At 34.0% G+C, this 19,771-nt stretch overlaps 2 protein-coding genes across 4 annotated transcripts; one reads left to right on the forward strand and one right to left on the reverse strand.

The window, feature by feature from the left end:
- Positions 1-3,512: 3,512 nt before the first annotated feature.
- On the forward strand, positions 3,513-9,762 carry LOC120091196 (uncharacterized). Of its 3 annotated transcripts, none has more exons than XM_039049100.2 (6): positions 3,592-3,950; positions 7,187-7,264; positions 7,355-7,405; positions 8,668-8,873; positions 9,084-9,153; positions 9,416-9,762. In XM_039049100.2, the coding sequence occupies exons 2-6, from the start codon at positions 7,213-7,215 to the stop codon at positions 9,610-9,612; spliced, it is 576 nt and encodes a 191-aa protein (XP_038905028.2). In that variant the 5' UTR covers positions 3,592-3,950; positions 7,187-7,212; the 3' UTR covers positions 9,613-9,762. The 3 variants fall into 3 exon arrangements, with proteins under 3 accessions (XP_038905031.2, XP_038905028.2, XP_090163386.1); XM_090307260.1 differs by having other exon boundaries at positions 3,636-3,950; positions 7,355-7,440; XM_039049103.2 differs by lacking the exon at positions 7,355-7,405 and having other exon boundaries at positions 3,513-3,950.
- A 2,125-nt stretch (positions 9,763-11,887) lies between these two features.
- On the reverse strand, positions 11,888-17,596 carry LOC120092197 (calcineurin B-like protein 3). Its single transcript, XM_039050435.2, has 10 exons — positions 17,339-17,596; positions 14,490-14,560; positions 14,257-14,402; positions 13,939-14,021; positions 13,698-13,757; positions 13,436-13,544; positions 13,191-13,243; positions 13,021-13,101; positions 12,745-12,857; positions 11,888-12,305 (listed from the first exon to the last, which is right to left on the reverse strand). The coding sequence occupies exons 3-10, from the start codon at positions 14,369-14,371 to the stop codon at positions 12,248-12,250; spliced, it is 672 nt and encodes a 223-aa protein (XP_038906363.2). The 5' UTR covers positions 14,372-14,402; positions 14,490-14,560; positions 17,339-17,596; the 3' UTR covers positions 11,888-12,247.
- Positions 17,597-19,771: the final 2,175 nt, after the last annotated feature.

Here is a 19,771-nt window from a genome sequence, read left to right on the forward strand (position 1 = left end):
CCTTGGATTACCCTAGAAACTTGCATTTGTGTTATATTTGGCGCAAGCGTAAGAAAACTTGTGATAGGAACGCATGATCATTGCATGCTAAGATTAACGCATCACCATTCCAACGCATGACCTTAGACGCATGGGAGCAAATGCATCAATTATGTCTTCCGCATGATTTCATGTTTAAACTTATCCGTCCTTAAATGATAAAAACAAAACAAAACAAAACACGTCCATAAATTATCCCAACATCTGCCTTACTCACCATGCCACATACAGAGGCCGACACTTCTGGGATTGTTATGACCACAGAAGAAGTTCCACTAGTGAGTAATTTATTGATCAGTAATCTTTGTTTATATTTTCATATTTATTGATGAGTAATATTTTGTTATCTGTTTATGTAGGAATCTCAAAGAATTAGTCGTAAGAGAAAACCTGTTGATAAATATACACCCCGAACCCAAGTAAAGAAGAAAAGTGTGGTTAAGCATCCTCTCTCAGGTGTAGCTACATCACTATCTAGAGCGATCGTCACATATAACGTAGCACACGATGTTCCACACAATATCCTTACAGAAATGATGGACTGGATCTCGGACGACAACACAAACAACGTGGTTCGAGAGAACTCCTCTAAACCACTTGCCAAGCAATTCTTCAAGTTGATTACCCTGAATTCGTTGGTCGTGCGATGTAAGTTTCCTAGTCTTTACTTCTTTACATGTTGGTTATCTTATACTTTTACTGACATATTAATTTTTTTGTGCAGACCATAAATACTTTATTTTATTTTATGAAAAATAAATTTTATACCCGGTCCGACATGTGCATGTGCAAGTTCACCATCTTGCCAATTGGTGTATTTCGTTTCTTAACTTCTCATTATACTTTGTTAAGTTTCCTAGTCTTTACTTCTTTACTTAACTTCTCATTTTATTTGATAGAGTCACCTTAATGCTTGTGGCGGGGTATTTAAATGAATAAAGAATAAGTCACTTCTGAAGGCTGCCCTAGCATGGGAAGATGAAGACACGTATAAAGACTACGTCACCGGTAAATTCGATGTCAAATGGGCAGATATGGATTTTGTTTATACAGTGATGAATATCAGTGACCACTGGATGGTCCTCGCAATGGACATTAACAGAGGCCACATATTCGTGTTTGATTCACTTCCGTCATACACACCAATGACAAAGTTGGTGAATTGGCTAGAGCCATTGACGGTCACAGTACCATTCTATTTCACTACTGTGATGTGGATCGTTCAAAGCCGGACCTATCCACAGCCCGTTGGAAAATCTCGCGACCTATGAACGTCGACATACAACATGGGTCGCTTGATTGTGGCATCTTCGCAATCAAATTATTAGAACACCTGGTGACTGGTGTTGATCCATCCATAATCACTCAGGAGAAGATGAATGAATATAGGATGTAGTTAGCATGTCAACTATGGGCAAACACTTCATATTTTTGAAATGTATACATGTATTTTTTTATGTATGTACAAACATTTATTTTTTTTATGAATAATGGAGCTACTACTCTTTTTATTGTATAATTGAACATATATTTTTTTTATGTAAGTTCAAAGTTTAATAAAAGAATTTTATCAGAACATGCATTTTTTTTTTATGTATAATGGAGCTATTGCTCTTTTCATTGTATAATTGAACATGTATTTTTTATGTAAGTTCAAAGTTCAATATCAGAATTTTATCAGAACATGCATAATTGAGCTACTGCTCTTTTCATTGTATCAATGGTATGTAGAATATCATATGGTTTAAGGTTCAAAGTTCAAAGATTGAGAGAGTGAGACGTTGAGAGAGAGCGAGATTATGAGAGAGAGCGAGACTGTGAGAGAGAGCAAGATTGTGAGAGCGAGATTTTGAGAGAGAGGGAGATTGAGAGAGCGAGATGTTGAGAGAGAGAGAGAGATTGAGAGAGCAAGATGTTGAGAGAGAGCGAGATTTAGAGAGTGAAATATTGAGAGAGAGCGAGATTGAGAGAGAGCGAGATTGAGAGAGTATGAAGTTATTGTTTTTTGTTACAAGTATGAAGATTGAGAGAGTATGAAGTTATCCATTTTTGTTACAAGTATGAAGATTGGGAGAGTATGAAGTTATTGTTTTTTGTTACAAGTATGAAGATTGAGAGAGTATGAAGTTATTGCTTTTTGTAACAAGTATGAAGACTGAGAGAGTATGAAGATGGAGAGAGTATGAAGATTAGGAGAGTATGAAGATTGAGAGAGTATGAAGATTGCTATTATATAAATACTCCAGCTTGTTATTGTTTTTTGTTTACAAAATAAAAGTATGAAGTATAAAGTGTTACAAGTATGAAGTATGAAAAAGTATGAAGTATGTTACAAGTATGACGTATGAAAAAAATGATCAATGATATTTATAACAAATGATAATGAAATGTTACAAGTTAGTTACAAACTAAATTGGATGAGGGGTGTTTGTGTCTCGGTCTCTAGCATTTTCAGCAAGTCGCATGGTTGTATGTGGTTTAGTACAATTTTGGCGGTTATGCCCATAATTCTCACACCGACCACATTTCACTTGTCTACGAAATTCTCCTCTGGATGGTATTCTTTTCACTTTCCGTCGCCCAGTTTGTGACACAAACTTCGGAGGAAGGATAATCTTTTCTCCGTATCCAGAAGGTCTTTTCCATTCAGATACACAGTCATTAGAGAGTCCACTGTATAAAATCAATTGTAAAGACTGTGGATGGGTATATTTCTTTCCTTGGCAACAACAATTGCATGTGAACACGGGATACCAAGTGAGTCGAATTCCTTACACGTGTAGTCCTTCGTGTGAAGATTGACAATACTGTCCAATCGATTATCTCGCACGTGTACCCGATAACAATCAATAGGCTCCATTTTGAATTTAGAAGAATATGGACCAAATATTCTTTCTGACTGTCTACTTTCATCTAGTATTTTTTATCCTGCTGATTTTTGTAATTAGTGGATGAGTTCCTCGTTCTCACTTGACAAGACACCTCAAAACTGAAGAATGGAAAAAGTGTTATGGTTGAACCAAACTGAACTAGTTTGTTTCATTCCATTCAACGGATTCAGTTTGGTCTCAGAATTTAAGGGCACAAGAAACTAAACTGAATCAAGTTGGGTTCAATTAAGTTAGTTAATCCCATTGTATGGTTCTAATCGAATTGAATTGATCAATGGTTGTTTAGTTAGTGGTTCAAAATAAGTTATATTGACCAAAGAAAAACTAAACCAAACAATTTATAATATAATTAATATAAATTATAAGTTAAATTCCAAGTCATGTCCTTCAACTTTCTCGTTTGTGTTATGTTGTCCATAAACTTTAGAAAGTGTCTAATAGGTTCTAAAATTGAAAATTCAAAGACCTATTAGACACTTTTTAAAGTTTAGGCCAAATGTATATAAAAATTAAAAGTTTAGGGATAAACATGTAATTTAACTTAAATTATATAAATATATAAAGATTTTTTTCTTTTTTGAAAGGTAAAATTCTTCCCAAATCACTCTTAAGTCTCAATTGCATATTTGGAAATATTAAAAAATAAAAATAAAAAATCTCTATCTTAACCTTTTATGAATGAAAAGAATCCCAAGAACCCTGATGTTTTCTTTTCTCACCCTCTCGGCCACTTCTAATGACAAACCCTCCTTGCCCTAATCTTCTTTGAAAGGTATTTTGAATTAGGTCTTCCGCCGGCTCTCCTTCGCCTCTCTCCCTCGCCAGTAGCCTCTCGTCTGGTCTGAGTGAGTCTCCGTCTCCGTCTCTCTCCGCCGGCTCTCCCTCGCCTCAGTCACTCGACTCGCCCACCGATCTGCTCAGTCGACACTCCACCGCCGGCTCAGTCACTCCCTCACAGTCTCTCGTCTGAGTCGACTACTCTCTCCGCCACCGACACCCCACTGCTGACTCTCCCTCAAGGTATGTCCGAGACTCCGAAATCTGAATATTCTGATTTGTTAGAAGATAAAATGAGTTATAGTAATTTTATTTGTTTGATTTTTGGTATTTCTGAATGGTTATAAATCTGAATTTATATATGATTTTGGTATGTTTGATTTGGTATTTTTGAATGGTTAGAAATCTGATCTGTTAGAAATTCAAATTTGATTTTTTTGTATGTCTGAAATTTTGGTATGTTTGATCTTTGAATGTTGGTATGTTTGATCTTTGAATGTTACTATTTGACTATTTGTAGGTGAAATTTGAATATGACTCTATCGAATAATAATGAGTTAAAACAAGGTGGTTCAAACTCCAACATCTATGAACATGAGCGAATCAACCCCAATAAACAATGTTTCTAGTGGTAATGATCAATCTACGCATATTACATTAGATACCAATGATAATGAGGATATACTAAAAAGTAGTATGGAATCATTATAAAAGACAAAAAATTAAAGACACCATGAAAGCAATATGTAATTATTGTGGAAAAAAAGTTAGGAGGAGAATCTAAAAACGGGACAAAGCATTTACATGACCATTTTAAAATTTGTCCCTTACGGAGACAAAGAAACATTAGACAATCATGTTTGAGACCCACTAAAACCATTGAAGGAAAAGTAGTCCTAAATCCAATCATTTTTTATTATGAAGCTTCTAGAAGAGATCTTGCTTGTGCTATGATTTTACATGAATATCCAAAAAAAAAATTGATAGATCATTGATTAATTAGTTTCAATCTGGTTTAGGCAGAATCATGGTTCTTATATGGACATATTTAATGGAGCTTGTCCGCTATAGAATGTGGGTTTAGGAGGCTTGTTGTCCTATGAGATTGGTCGGTGTCTAATACAAAGAGCTAAAAGCCATAAGGAGAGCGTTGTTTCTACAGTGTCTAATAATCAATAAACTGCTAGGTTACGAGGGGGCAAGGAGTCCTAATTCCTTGGATGGGCTACTCTTTTAGGTGTGGGAGAAGGGATTTAAGGGTCTGCAGTCCTAATCCCTTGGAGGGATTTTCGTGCAAGTCTTTTTTTTGTTATTTGTTTGCTCTATCTCCCCTTAGTAAGTCGGTCTTTTTGGTGCCTTGGAGGATTAAGATTTCAAGGAAAGTGAGGTTCCTATGGAAATCCGAAAGCCCCAAAAGAATCAACATTTTGGTATGGATTATGATTTCTGGCTCTCCGAATTGCTCGGTGACTCTCCAACATAAGTTTCAAAGTCATTTTTTATCTCCATTCATTTGCCCCTTTGTTTAGCTTATGGAGAAGATTTACGACACCTATTTTTTGTATGCCCTTTCTTAAGTAAATGTTGGTGGAAGCTATTCTCATATTTTAACTCATCTTGGGTTTTTGGGCATTCTTTCTAGGAGAATGTTTACCTAGTGTTGTGCAGCCCTCCTTTATCACCTAAATCCCAAGTCTTATGGTTGAATGCCGTTAAAGCCATTCTTTCAAAAATATGGTTTGAGAGGAATCAGAGAGGTTTCCACGACAAACCTATGGATTGGTCAGATCGATTTGCTTCATCTCGGCTTCTTGACTCGTCATGGAGTTCGCTTTCCAGGTTCTTTCCGGATTATTCCATCCATGACATAAGTCTGAATTGGAAAGCTTTTATTTCTTCAGTTTGAGTTTAGCATTTTTGCTTGTATGTCTTAAGTCCATGTGCTGTTTTTTGTTATGAACTATAAGTTCCAACTTTAGGCTCCATTTTGTAATGGGATATGATGGGGATGCTAAGGTTGTGTCAACCTAGTTGAGATGGCCCGGTGCATCTACTGACCCATAGCTTTGTTTGAAGTTGTAATCTCTTTCTGTTTCATTATATTCAGAGCACTAGTCTCTTTTCATTATATCAATAAAAAGATTGTTTCCGTTCCATTAAAAAAAAAAGGAAAGTGAGGTTCTTTCCTTGGCAAGTTTTACATGGTCATGCTAACACAATGGATTGTCTTACGAGGAAGTTGCTCTAGCTTGTTGGTCTGCTTCATTATATTCTTTATTGAAAAGTGGAGGAAGACTTGGATCATTCTTTGATGTTGTGAGTTTGTGAGAGTTGTGTGGGTTTTTTCTTTCTAACCTTTGGGGTTTTGCATGCTCGTCATATACTAGTGATATGATTGTGGAATTCCTCCCACCTTTTCGGGAGAAGGGGCACTTTTTATGGATGGTTGGGGTGTGTGCTGTTCTGTGGGTCTTGTGGGGGGAACAAAATAACCGGATGTTTCAGGGGTTAGAGAGACTCTTTTGATGTTTGGTCCCTTGTTTGATATCATGTTTCTCTTTGGACCTTGTTTTCATATATCTTTTATAACTATTCTATAAGTTCTATTTTGTATAGTTGAAGTCGCTCTTTAGGGGGATTTCTCTCTCCTTTGTGGGCTTGGTTTTTTTGTAGGCCCTTGTATTCTTTCGGTTTTATTTCAATGATAAGTTGTTGTTTCTATAAAAGAAAATACTTGTCAAAGCCACCCTATAAGATTTCTAACTTCCTAGGTGGCTTTTGGAAAGAATTCCTGTTTTGAATAAGCATCCTGAACATCTTCCATCTTGACTTCAACAATTTCTGGTTTCCAATTTGTTAGGTATCCAAATCTTCAAACAGTAAAATACCCATCAAGACAATTCCCAAGAAATAGAGCAAGGCTCTAGAACGATTTATTTATATATTTCTAGGGAAAATTGCAATGGAAAATTAACAATAACATAAGAAAGATAGCCAATAGAACAGTGACAAACCAGCACTTACAAGAGGGCTGGAAATCCTCTTCCAAATTCCCAAACTAGGGAATCCCACTAAATTCTTCCCACCTTTCTCCAACCCTTCTCCCTCTATTTATAGTAAAAAAATCCAACCAACTTACTGATGATTTAATATTATGCCCTAACTAATGACCATCCTAATATTCTACTAATTATCCCAACAAATTCCATTATCCCAATAAATTCCTAACTAGGGGTCTTACATTGTCTGCTTTGTATTCTTATTGACCTTTCCCATATAGCTGCCCCCCCTCACCCTGTCATTATAGAACTTCCTCAAATGTTCAACGCATAGGGTTCAGATAAACACCTTTCTTTAATTCTTATTTTCACATCCATAATTACATAACACGCAGTCTTTTAGGCTGCAACATTTTAACTAGGAAATTTGATATATTCTCATTTTATTGGTGCTTTCATCTCAAAAATTCTTGTTTGCAGTGGCAGGTTATCATCCACCCTCGTAGATGGAGATGCTTACTACAAGTTCTGGTGCCATGCTACCTCTTCTACTCCCTGGTACAAGCAACTAATTTCCATATTGTTTTATTGATTTGATGTAAGCGTAAATGAATGGGTTTAATTTTTTTTTTTTTAAAAAATGATGAGGGCACGAAAGGAAAGCAGGAAAATGCAGTTTCCCTACCCAGAAAGGAACATGTAAGAAGCAACCCATATCTAATTTGATTGGAGAAGTAAGTTAATGTCAGAATTCCTACTGTCATTGGACTCATTCCAGCATGAGGTGCTGTACTGTATACAATCCAAGAGTCAAAAGTTTTAAAGATATCATGCAGGATTATTAACTGTTCTTTTTCATCTAAAATTAGCAATAAAATAGCTTTGGAAGGAATTCCATGTAGATCTCTACCTTTCTTTTCAGCCATCAACCTACAAGAACTTCTGAAAATCAGGGATCTCACAACATTCAGGAAGCTCTAAGAATCCCAAATTTGACATGATAAAAATTCCAGCTTTTAGTGGCAACTCAGTAGAGGAATAGATGGCCTTTCTGGGGAAAGGTTGACTTTGGGTGGAGGACCCCTTTCTAATTAGGTTAGGTATGTTGGTAACTGAGCTTGGGGTTTTTGTTTAGTTAGGTAGACTAGAGCAGGCTTGCAAGAATAAGCCCCCAAATTATCAAAATTCTTCAAAAGAGACATATGCTCTCCTATAAATAATATCTGTAATGGTTTATTAAGTTTGGGAACTAACAATTTAGTTGGTATCTCATCTCCCCCTCTCTTGTATCTTCCTTTTGATGATGAAAGTTGTTTTTTATGTTAAAAAAACTTGGTATAGATCCACCCAAGCAATCTGATTATGGAGATAACATTTCTGTGCACTGTGCTCAGCGTGTCTCTATGAAAGAAAGATACTTATATGTGTGTGTGAATAAATAAATTATATTGACAGTAATAGATAACTGTTCTAGAAATAATTGTTTCTGGTGCTTGATGGCTCTTGGTCTCACATGGATACATGTCTGTGGTACAGCCAACTTAGCTAAGTCACAGTTTTTCATGGTTTTGAGATTCCAATATTTAGTCAGCTGATGCAAGTTGGAATATATATTTATTTACACTCGGTTGATTGGAGCAGTCCATTTCCACTAATGGTTGCTAATTGTGATAAATTAAGATTTGTTAGATGCATCAATCTTCGTAACATAATAAATGCACTTTTCATGTTGCACTATGTTGTCCTCCGTGCTTTGAGGTTCAATATATTTCTGCGCAGACTAAAAAATGGAATTAATTAGCTTATGTTATCTTTTAAATGTGAAGATCATTTTTGTTTCATTGGTTTCTCATTCAGTTAAAAATTTTTGGTTTTTTTTCTTTAAAAAAAAACAATCTTCTATTACCATAAATTCGAGAAATTTTTTGATCTTTAGCTGTAATATTGTCTTTGTAAAATAGTGGGTCAGCATCGGGGTAGAATGAAGGCCAAAGACTTCTCTCTTAGACGGTATAGTTCCCAACTTCAAACTCTTAATGGGAGGAGACAATCAGTGTTTGCTAAAGCAGGACCAGTATTTCTTAAACCAATTCCATCTACTGGGATGAAGGGAGGCGATTTATGTTCTAGTAGAAGGAACAATGCTTTCATGTGTTTTGCTGCTTTGGTAAGTTGGTTCTTATTAATTGGTTTCTCTTCTAGAGCATGCTTATTTTCAGTGAGTTCATCTGTTCTCTTTTTACTTGAAGCCTCTGCTGGTAATAATCAGTAGTGAAGAACTAAATAGGTTTTTCGACATAGTTAAAGACTTAAAAGAGAATATTTGAAAGAGGGACTAAAAAACAAAATTATATCTAATGGCACTGTCTCTCTGCAGAATGCTAGATGTGCAGCGGAGCAGACACAGACTGTTACAAGAGAGGCTCCCACAATCACTGTTCTTCCTGGTAACAATCACTTGCAGATTTTATGAATAATAGTAACATTTAGCATCAACCTTCCTAGCAGTAAGTTACATTTGTACATGTTATCACCATGTAACCAGAACACCATTATCTGTTACTCGCAAATAGCATACCTCGCCACGTTCTTACCTAATTGTCTCTCTCCCTAACACACACGCAGCATTGTCCCAGGCTATCATAATGTTCGCTGTTGCTAAACCTTATTTTAAACCATACATCGTGTTACCTAAAACTAAAATTGCAGGCAAGGAGAAGTCACCGCAACTGGATGATGGTGATTCTGGATTTCCACCTCGCGATGATGGTGATGGTGGTGGGGGAGGTGGCGGCGGCGGAGGCAACTGGTCTGGTGGATTCTTCTTCTTTGGCTTTCTTGCTTTCCTAGGCTTTCTAAAAGATAAAGAAAGTGAAGGGCCATATCAGAATGATCGGAGAAGATAAATATACTTTGATCAAATATATAATGTAGATTCTAGGTTTATACTTCCATACAATCTCAAAATAAACGTTTGTTTCTAGTCATGTTAAATCTCCATTGAATTCCTTTCCAGTTACTTTCCTTTAATTCAATATTCTCTATGGGTTCTCAAAGATCTCATTTGGAATTTCAGTTAATCAAAAGATAGCTGGTGAAGGTAAAAAAGCTCATGAGTTCATCAATAAAAATGGTTGCTGGTTTGAGGGTATTTAGAGTCCTTGGGTGATCATAGAAGGCTTTTTAGGGTTAAACAAATCATTTTTATCCTTATAAGACTAAAATACAAAATGAAGAAATGGTGGTAGACGAAGCTTAGTTGTAACTTTGTAGAGTTCTTTAAGCAGCACTGAGGGGTTCAGTTTAAATTTTAGTTATTTTATTTGGTTTACATTTACTTGTTCTTTTGAGGTAAATTGGGTTTCTATCACTGTCGGTTAATTTTTTGTTTTAACTATTTTAAATATTTTTCAGAAGTCCCTTTTTCATGAGAGTTGTGTTAATCAGTTGAATGATAATAGATTAGGGGTGATCATTTGGTTTGTTTTGGGCTCAACTTTGCAACCACTTGCGTTTCAATCTCTGTCGATTGATTTTGTGGACAGTTTTGTTATTTCGACGGGTTGGACGAGAAAAAAAAAAGAAAAAATTATAAAGGGAGAAGAAAAGAGGAGAAGCAAAAAGAAATTTAGAAAGAAGAAAGAAGAAAAGCAGATGGTGAAATGGGGAGGGAAAATGTGATGGGGATAGTGGTATCAATTAAAACTTTAAGCTAACGTTTATTAGTGACTTTGTAACCATTTTCATTTGATTTTATTTCGAAACCGTTCAAAATTAGCAAAAAATTCGTTTAAGATTTCACCAAAGCAGTAAGAAAAGCTATCATGTAATTCCTTTTGAAAATAAAAGGCACAATCCTTTAGAAAGAGTCGTTGCAACAACATTTACATATTTTTAACTCAATTAGACTCATATTTGGTATCTGTGTGGACCATATGCAGACATAACTTCTCTTTTTCAAGGGTTTAACCCGTATACGATCTAGTTGCGCTTGTGATCTACTCCGATTAATACTTGCCAATATAAATCGAGTTCACCTATTTAGCTCTTTTTGGGATACTTTTAGGAGCACAAACAATTAAACATATATTTCTACGACTAATTTAGACTAAGATAAGTGAGCATACAATTATGAAGGTCCATTTTGTCCTATGTCTAGGGTAAAAAATGAAATATCATGTTTAGACTTTTGTTCTATATTGCTTTTATGGAAGCCATGTATTATCCAACTTTTTTCGACTATTAAGATTCAATATAGTATGTTAATCTAAGTTGTCAATTTAGATTAACAATAAACATTAAATCAATAAAAACAAATGAAACTAAGTTTGAGAAAGTAGCTTGAATGCAAGTGGGACTTTTATTTATTTCATAGGAATCCACATATTTGAATCACAAAGAAAATATTAGCTCATAGTTAGAAAGAAAGAACATGATAAAAATAAACTTGACTCAAAGTAATACAAAAAATGTCCAAAAGAAAGTAAAACTTAAAACCGAACGTAAAGAACATGAAAGGTATAAACTAAGAGAACAAATAATAACAAACTAGGAAACTAAAAGAATGGGACAATACCTCATTGACCAAAAGTACTGTTAAATCCACTTCTCATGTAATCGACTTCAGAATCATTATCACTGACAGGATGAAGCCATGAGAAAGCCTCTTGATTGTTATACTAACAAATCTTATTTACCGTAAAAATGATTAACAATATTCTGATAATAAAAATGAACTTAATCTTTGTTGTTTTAAAATAAATCACAACTGTTGCTAGTTAGTTGTCGTCATTGCTAGTTAGCCATCACTATACTATTGCTCTTAGTCGTCTTCGTCGTACTTGTCGCAGGAGTGGAAGACAAGTACACCAAAATATGAACATTTCATATGCCCAATTGTCCTATTATTTTTTAAATTGAAAATCCATCTCAAATCTCGCTATTTTTGACGATTCCAAATTGTCTAAATCTTGAAATCAATATTAAGCGAGTTGGTTGTTAACTGAGAACCACTCAGTTAAATGTATGATCTATTATCAATTGAAAATTTTGGAAGTGACAAGTATCACATCACATCAATATCACAATTTAATATTGAAATTGAAATGAAAAGAAAAAAAAAATTGATTGCTGATGAAACATCGAATACTTTCCAGAGAAGAGATTAACTTCTTCGTCGTATGTTCTCATAATCCAACCCTTTGCTATATATTTCAACATTCTGATAACATCAACGACCACTTTTCTTTCTCAAGAGATGCTTAATTGATAAACACTTCCATACTAAAGAAAAACTCAGCCAAGAATGCAAACAAAAGCAACCAGAGTTCTGCCTGTCTCGTGCTTAAAATACAATAATTCAGTCACTGAATAAACAAGACCCAAAATGACCCAAAGAACAACCCATGTGGAGTGAAAATTCAATGTTTGCCCCTCTAAGAAGTGGCCTATAACGTTTACAGTAGGGCAAACCATGATCTAAATGCAATTGATATACTTTATCAGCAGATCACGATCACGAACACAATCACAATCACAACTTCAGGTATCGTCAACTTGTGAATGGAAGACAAAGCTTGGGAAAGTTGTGGTGATGTCCCTGCGCAGCAAAGAAACCCCCAGATCATAACAAAACACAACAAGAGCCATGAAAATTTTCAAGGCATTGGACTATGAAAATATTGCTCATAAATCATCATCAGTCATTCGTAATAGTAGACTAAGAACAGCAGACTTGGATGTGATACGTCCAGCTATAGTTCACTTTTCGCGGCTGGCATTTATATCTTTTTACGACGTTACACAAAAACAAACAAGGAACTGACTTCAGGTATATGATTATGATTATCATCATCAGTCATTTGTAATAGTAGACTAAGAACAGCAGACTTGGATATGATAAGTCCAGCTATAGTTCACTTTTCGCGGTTGGCATTTATATCTTTTTACGACGTTACACAAAAACAAACAAGGAACTGACTTGAGGTATATGATTATGATTATCCGATGTTTTGCTTAAACAAAAATGGTGGACTTACTTGAGATATTGAAGGGTCATGTTCTTTAAGAGAGATGGATGTCGCATAACAAGGTTTCTCCACTCTTCTTTGTCGATCTTTCCATCATGTTTTGTATCAGCTTCTTCAAAAGTCTGAAACATACTCCAAAATTTTGAACTATTAATAAAATTTATAACTTCTATGCGTACAATACACAAATTTATAAATAATCTCGAATAAAACCGATATGTAAATTCATCAAACTTTGAAGAAATAAACAGAAATATTAAATAATGATAACAGGTAGAGAAGTACCTTATCAATTATACTCTCAATAACATCATCCGAAAGATTCATACCAGATTCCGCAAGGGTAGCCACTACCATTTGCTTCACCTAAGCATAACAAAGGATCCAGCTTTGTAGTAGGAAAGTTGGGATATAAAACTGGAAACATAACTTCATCACAAGGAGCAAAGTTTTACCTCTTGTCTCTCTATGAAACCTTGCTGCTTAAGATCGTACAATTGGAAAGAAACTGAAAACATGGCATTATAAGGTAAAGGCAAAAGAATGTAGTTAGACACGAGGATTCCAATCATATTATAAACGTCTTAACAACCAGCATAACAACTGCTCCAAATATTTTATCAATTTTTTTCAGTCTCTTTTCCTTTTGTAAGGAATGGACAAAAATCTCTATCAATTTTCCAAACTCTACAAAACGTACATTCTATTTTATCATCAATTGGGGCATTGGGATGAAATACAGATAACGCACGAGCAAACTCTTCAAAGCCTAATATTCCATTGTGTTTTGTATCAAATAAATCAAACACCTGCAATTAAAAATAAAATAAGAATAAGATTTTTATACAAGAGATATTGGGAAGAAAATAAGTTGATAAATGTAGTCCATCCAAGAAACAATAAATTCAATATCCTGCCGATATACAATATCAAATAAAAAAAATACAAATAAAAAATAGTACCCTATCAGCAAATAGGCTTTCTTTTTTATTCGTCTTGAATAATGCCAGTTGAAACTCCTCCTACAGCATAGAAGTACAAGAAACAACTTCAAGAATGAACCAACAAAATCAGCAAGTACAAACTTACAAGGGTTAATATATGATATGAAGGAAAAGATGTCAAGTCCATAATATGGTAAAAGTTTTGCCTAAGGTACAAATCATAATATCCCTGACCTACGGCAGAAAAAGATGCATATACCTTGTTGATCAGGCCATCATCAATGACGGCACTGCTAATCTTCTTGAAGAGCTCATATAGTGCCTCTATTTCACTTACACTGACTGCATGTAGTAGAAAACTAGCATCATTTAAAAAAATTTACCGTTTTTGTTCTGAAAAGATAACAGATGACTAAAGTTGTATCACACTTCGTTTTGGTAGCCCAATTCATTTTGGTCACCAACTTCCAATTTTAGTTTTAGGTTCGCTGGACACCAAGTAGATGCAACAATATGAATTGGGTGCATTTCAGAGGCATACAATCCACAATTAAAGGAATAAAAATTTAAAACATACACACAGTCTCCCTCGCTAGAAGTTCAGGATCGTCAAGACCTCTCGATTGCTTATACAAGTCAAGATCACAACACCTTACTAGGGAAGCAAAAAATCCCCCTACGCACTGCAACATGATATCGCTTGATAATCAAAACACTCCATGCCTGATTAATAGAAGATGTGTATATGAGTTTCTCTTCAGTAATATCAGAAAATGAGTAGAAAAGAATGCATGGAAAGAGAGAATGAACCTTTTAACCATTTCCTGCTTCCAATGGCTCACTCAGATGCCAAAACTTCACATAACAACAAGAAACCTATTCTGGTTGAGAAAATATTTCAAGTACATTAGGAATTAATAACAAACGATAATAATTTAGTACAATAACATTTTCTGGGAAAAAAACTAGATGGCTCAGGTAGCTTTTCAATATTACATAACTGCAAGAACAAATAATAATAAATCAATAACTAATAAAACAAAACTAGCATCACTGGCTACTTGATGACTTCCCCACCCAAACTTTCTCACGGTAAGTTGACTATCCCTGCATTGTCGTCTTCTTCTTCTTCTTTTATTATTTTATTTTATTTTATTTATTTAATTTTTTTTGTTAAGAAACAAATTTCACTGAGATATGAAATTTAGGCTGTGCCAAACCAAACGGAGCCACAAAAGATTCCTCCAATTGGTAAATAGTAAAGATAGATTGTATGATCCATAGAAAAATGTGCATTTGCACCAAGTAATAGCATGATATACAATGATTTAAAAAAACTATCAAAAGATCTTCCCTTGTTGAATATGCGGTTGTTCCTCTCCTTCCATGTAATCTATAAAAAGGCACAAATCAAGTACATCCACATGATTCTTCTCTCTTTAATGAATGAATGGTCATCGAGAGCATATGAGAGGAGACTCATGATGTCATTGGGGGAGAGCGGTCCACATGATTCTTTTCTATTTATTTTAATGAATTGCAATAATTTGATTATCGTATGGGTTTACTCCCTTTTGTATCATTTTATTTAATCAATGAAATTGTTTCATATAAGAAAAATCCTTGCATTCAAAAAGGCGGTTTTGAAATGGGTGTGTCAAGTCTCAAGCTGGTGCTTTTCAGGGTGGTTCTATCAAGTAAGTTGATCATGCACAGGTTTTCATCTCTTTTGGTACAAAAAGTTGATATAGACAATAAATACTCCATTTCCAACAATTTGTATCAAGTATTTGCTCGTTTCAGAGAAGCATAGGCATGGCATCAGACACAAAAAAGACACAGTGCATACACAATCACATGTCATTGTCTAATTAACTAGGATATGGAAACAGCACTGACACATTTACTACAACATAGATTTTAAAATATATTTGGTTATTTTAATATTTTTTAACGATTTCATGTTGCAATTTGCTTCAATAATGCTCATGCACTTATATGCTTCAAAAATAAGTTTCATGTTTTACTTCTACTGTCAAAAACTACAATTTTTCTCTTATATTTCTCTTTTGTCCCGTAATTTTAATTATAAGTTTCTAAATTAACACTTCAGGTCAAGTTTTCATAAATTATTTGACATTCATTGTCAAGTGTCTAACATGTTCAACAATTATCTAAGACATCTCCAAAATATTCAAGAAGTATTAGATAAGTGTCTATCGTGCTTAAAATATAGTTACCAATATGTCCAGTACATATCAAACAAGGATATGGTAACAAACTAATGTATACATGCTCCATACAGCTACAGCTTGTAATGTAGCTAAGCAAATAAGCTAATCAACCAGTTAAAATAGGCACAACAAGTAAGGTTTAAGAACTAAACAAAACACAGTTGATAGTAAGCGAGATACCTGTAAGCAATCAATAAAATAAATTTAAAAAAGAAAGCTAATTGGAGAAATAAAGGGATATCGTAATTTCATATTTCCAAAAGGCGATGACCCTTTCCCTTGGTTGATAAAATAATCTGCAAGAGTCTCATTTTTTTTTTTTTTTAAAAAAAAAAACCAACAACAACAACGAACAAACATACATACAAACAAACAAACTGCAAGCAAGGATTTGGAGAGAAAAGGGAGAAACAAAAGGAAGAATTAATATATCATGTGCAAACTTCGAAGGGGTTTAGCTACATAAGAGTTCTGTATACAACAATTTTTAATAAGGGAAACAAGCTGAATATTGCAAAAAGAGCTTCTATGCATTCAACTGTCAAAGAAAACATTTACAACGTGCACTGATTGAATACATGTACAAATTTATAATATACATGACTCATGAAGGTCCCTGTCCTAAAATCCCAAAATGGAGATCCTTGAGGCTTTATTTGATAAGAAAAAGGGGCATCCTTAATGGATTAGGTAAACTAATGAGAAACCAATTCATAGTCTTCAATGAAACGTGAAAATTATGGAGTACCATAGTTAAAGTGTTAAACTGCCTCTAATCTCCTGAACTAATCCATTATAAGCCAAAAATCCATTTGCTGCATCTAGAACAGAACTAGATTATAGTCATTAGGCTATGATGATGGGGTCCTTGCATAATCTTTCTACCACATAATCATAATATATATATATATATATATATATATATATATATAACGTTGTTCCCAGATCAGAAAAATCTCTGGACCAACTCTAATTCCACATATCCAGGTCTACGAAAATGCAAAGAACCTTCCACAAGCACTGCCATGAGCAAAAAGAGAGATGAATTTGAATACAACAAAAGGAAAATGGCAGCCGGAATTTCCACCAACAAAAAATTACCTCAACAACTACCTAAAGAAAAAGCGTCATAATAGCCCTCACAAAGTGAAAACACACCACAAAATCCCTCCCAACCTTGGATCTCTAAATCCAAAACAGATCCGATCGCGTAATTCCTCATTCTAGGCCCCACCAAACAATAGATTTCACATTCCAAAACTCCAATTAAACAAACAGTAATTCGGAAACGATCTACTGAAGATAAAACGCAATTCAATTGAAGTTGAAGAAACTTCCAACAGCAACAAAATCCAGCAATCATAGTCTGTTTATTGGGGAGAAATTACTGTATATAAACATAGAAATGAAAATCAAAAGGTTTACCAAATGAGGCAAGGTGGCGACGGTGGAAATGAGGAGCCGTTCCGGTGAGGTGGTGCGGCGGTCGTCGAAGAAGAAATACGAAGGTGACGATTCCGGGGAGGGAGGGAGAGAGAGAGAGAGAAAAGAGCAAAGGGATTGCGAACCGTTCTTATAGCCAAAAGGTATGAACGGAAAACCAAACCAAAAACAATAATTTGGTTTTATTTTATTATTATTTTTTTTCTCGAAGGAATAAAAAAACATAAAATTTGATGTTTTGTAGTGTAACGATGAGATGGATGGGGCAAGTCCATACTCTTGGTTGGGATGATAAGACGCAAATAAAACGACTTCGTTTTGATGGGCTTCTACACCCTTTTTTTTTTTTTTTTCTTCTTCTTCTTCTTCTTCTTCTTCCATTCATTTATGAGTGTCCGAGCCGACTTACATGCACAGAAACAATCCATCTGATCCTACAATATTTAAATATCAATAAAATTATAAGAAATTAATTCTAAAGAGATAATCACCATAGATTGAACCCTTGCACTCTAAGCCAATCATTAAAACTATGTCTTTCTTTTTATTACTAGATCACACCCATGATGGTATAACTCTTCTACCTTCTATATAACTCTTCTCGTCTGTCTGGATGGTAGGTATTATTTTAGAACAAATTGTAAAAAAATATTTCTAAAATATAGTAGTAGTTGTAATTATACTCGTAAATTTGCAATATTAAAAACATAGTTTTTAAATTTATACAAGTGTTAAAATAAGACTATCGAACTTACAAAATTACAAAAATTAAAAAACTGTATATATTTGGGGTTCAATTTTTATCACTTTGGGGTCCAATTTCTACAACTATTGTAAATTTGAGGATCTAATTTTAAAACTTTTATAAGTTTGAAGGCTCTATTTTTATAATTGAAAGTTTGATGGTGTAATTGCAACTAACGCACCATATTAGGGGTGCTTTTTGTAATTTGTCCATTATTTTATTTGCATGAATGTTAAAGATAATATTTCTATTGGAATATTAATAGGTTAAAAACCACTTTTGATCCATGACCATTTATGAAAGTAATAATTTAGTTCATGAACTTTAGTTTGTAATGATTTAGTCTATATATTTCAAATTTATAACAATTTAGCCTTTGCACTTTTAAAATTGTGATAGTTTAGTCCTTGAACTTTAATAAGTATAAGTTTAGTTTTGTAATTTAGAACTTGTAACGGTTTAGCCCATATTGTAAAAATTATTATTAAAATTTAATGAAATTTCTTGTACAAGTAAATTAATAAACTAATAAAAGGTCAAATTTGTTTATAAATTATAAAGACTAAGAGATTATATAATCAAAATTGACAATTAAGTTTGATGTGATTTTTCATGATAAGGACTAGATTATTACAAAATAAGAAGTGTAGGTATTAAATTGTTTAAAAGTTGAAAGTAGAGGGCCTAAATTGTTACATGCTAAAGATCAAGAATGAAATTATTACAAAATTGAAATTACAATGACTCAATCATTACAAACTAAAGTTCAAGGACTAAATCATTAGTTTTGTGAAGGTTCACATGATTTTTAATCTAATTAATATTTGAGAGTTAAATGTATGTGTTTATTTTGTAAGTTTTGTTCTTGTGACTTAAATTTGTTGATGCCAAAATTCAAGCATGAGAAAATGCACTTGACCTTTACATAACAATAACAAAAGTGAACTTATTTGAAGGTAAGAGTGTGACTACAAAACAAGGAAAACCTACATATTAGTGTGTTATTTGCCACATATACTCTGATATTTAAGTAAAAAAGAAACAAAAAGTGTAACAAATAGGTTCTTTGAGTGAGAGATTGAATTTCAAGTTACATATGAGAGTTAGAATAGTAGGGTTTGAGACCTACATCTCTTCCTATTTTCTTTATGGATCTAATTAAGTAGTGAATCAAACTAGACTTATCATGGACATTTGGGAGTAGGGGCATGGAAGGCACATCCTATTAAACAAATTGTACCTTGACCTTAGCATAAGTTGAGGGCGAGGTGAGGGGTCGGCCCAAGAATAATTTCCTTCTTCTCATGACTAATCGTCTCTAATCTTCTAGATGTTGGGGAAAATGGTATATATAGAATTGAATACACTAGCAAACTAATTAGTAATTAATTTTTAGAGACTCAAAACGTAATTGAGGCACGCTTCTGGTAAGCGTTGTCTTAAAGACAATTATTGGCCTTGCATAAGCTGCAAGTAGACTACAACAACCGTCTCATTAGGATACAAAGACTAACTCTGATAGAACTACAATCTTGAACTACTCGAATCTGACAGAACTTTTGGATATTTGCTCTCAACTCAAGAACAAAAGAAAGAAAGGAGAGAACTCTTCAATTTGGAATGGTATGTTACAAATGAAATAAAATCAAATAAATACAAAATTTGAAACA

This window comes from Benincasa hispida, chromosome 11 (assembly GCF_027475165.1).
Source record: "Benincasa hispida cultivar pf3 chromosome 11, pf3_genome.v1.1, whole genome shotgun sequence".
NCBI classification, from domain to species: Eukaryota; Viridiplantae; Streptophyta; class Magnoliopsida; order Cucurbitales; family Cucurbitaceae; genus Benincasa; species Benincasa hispida.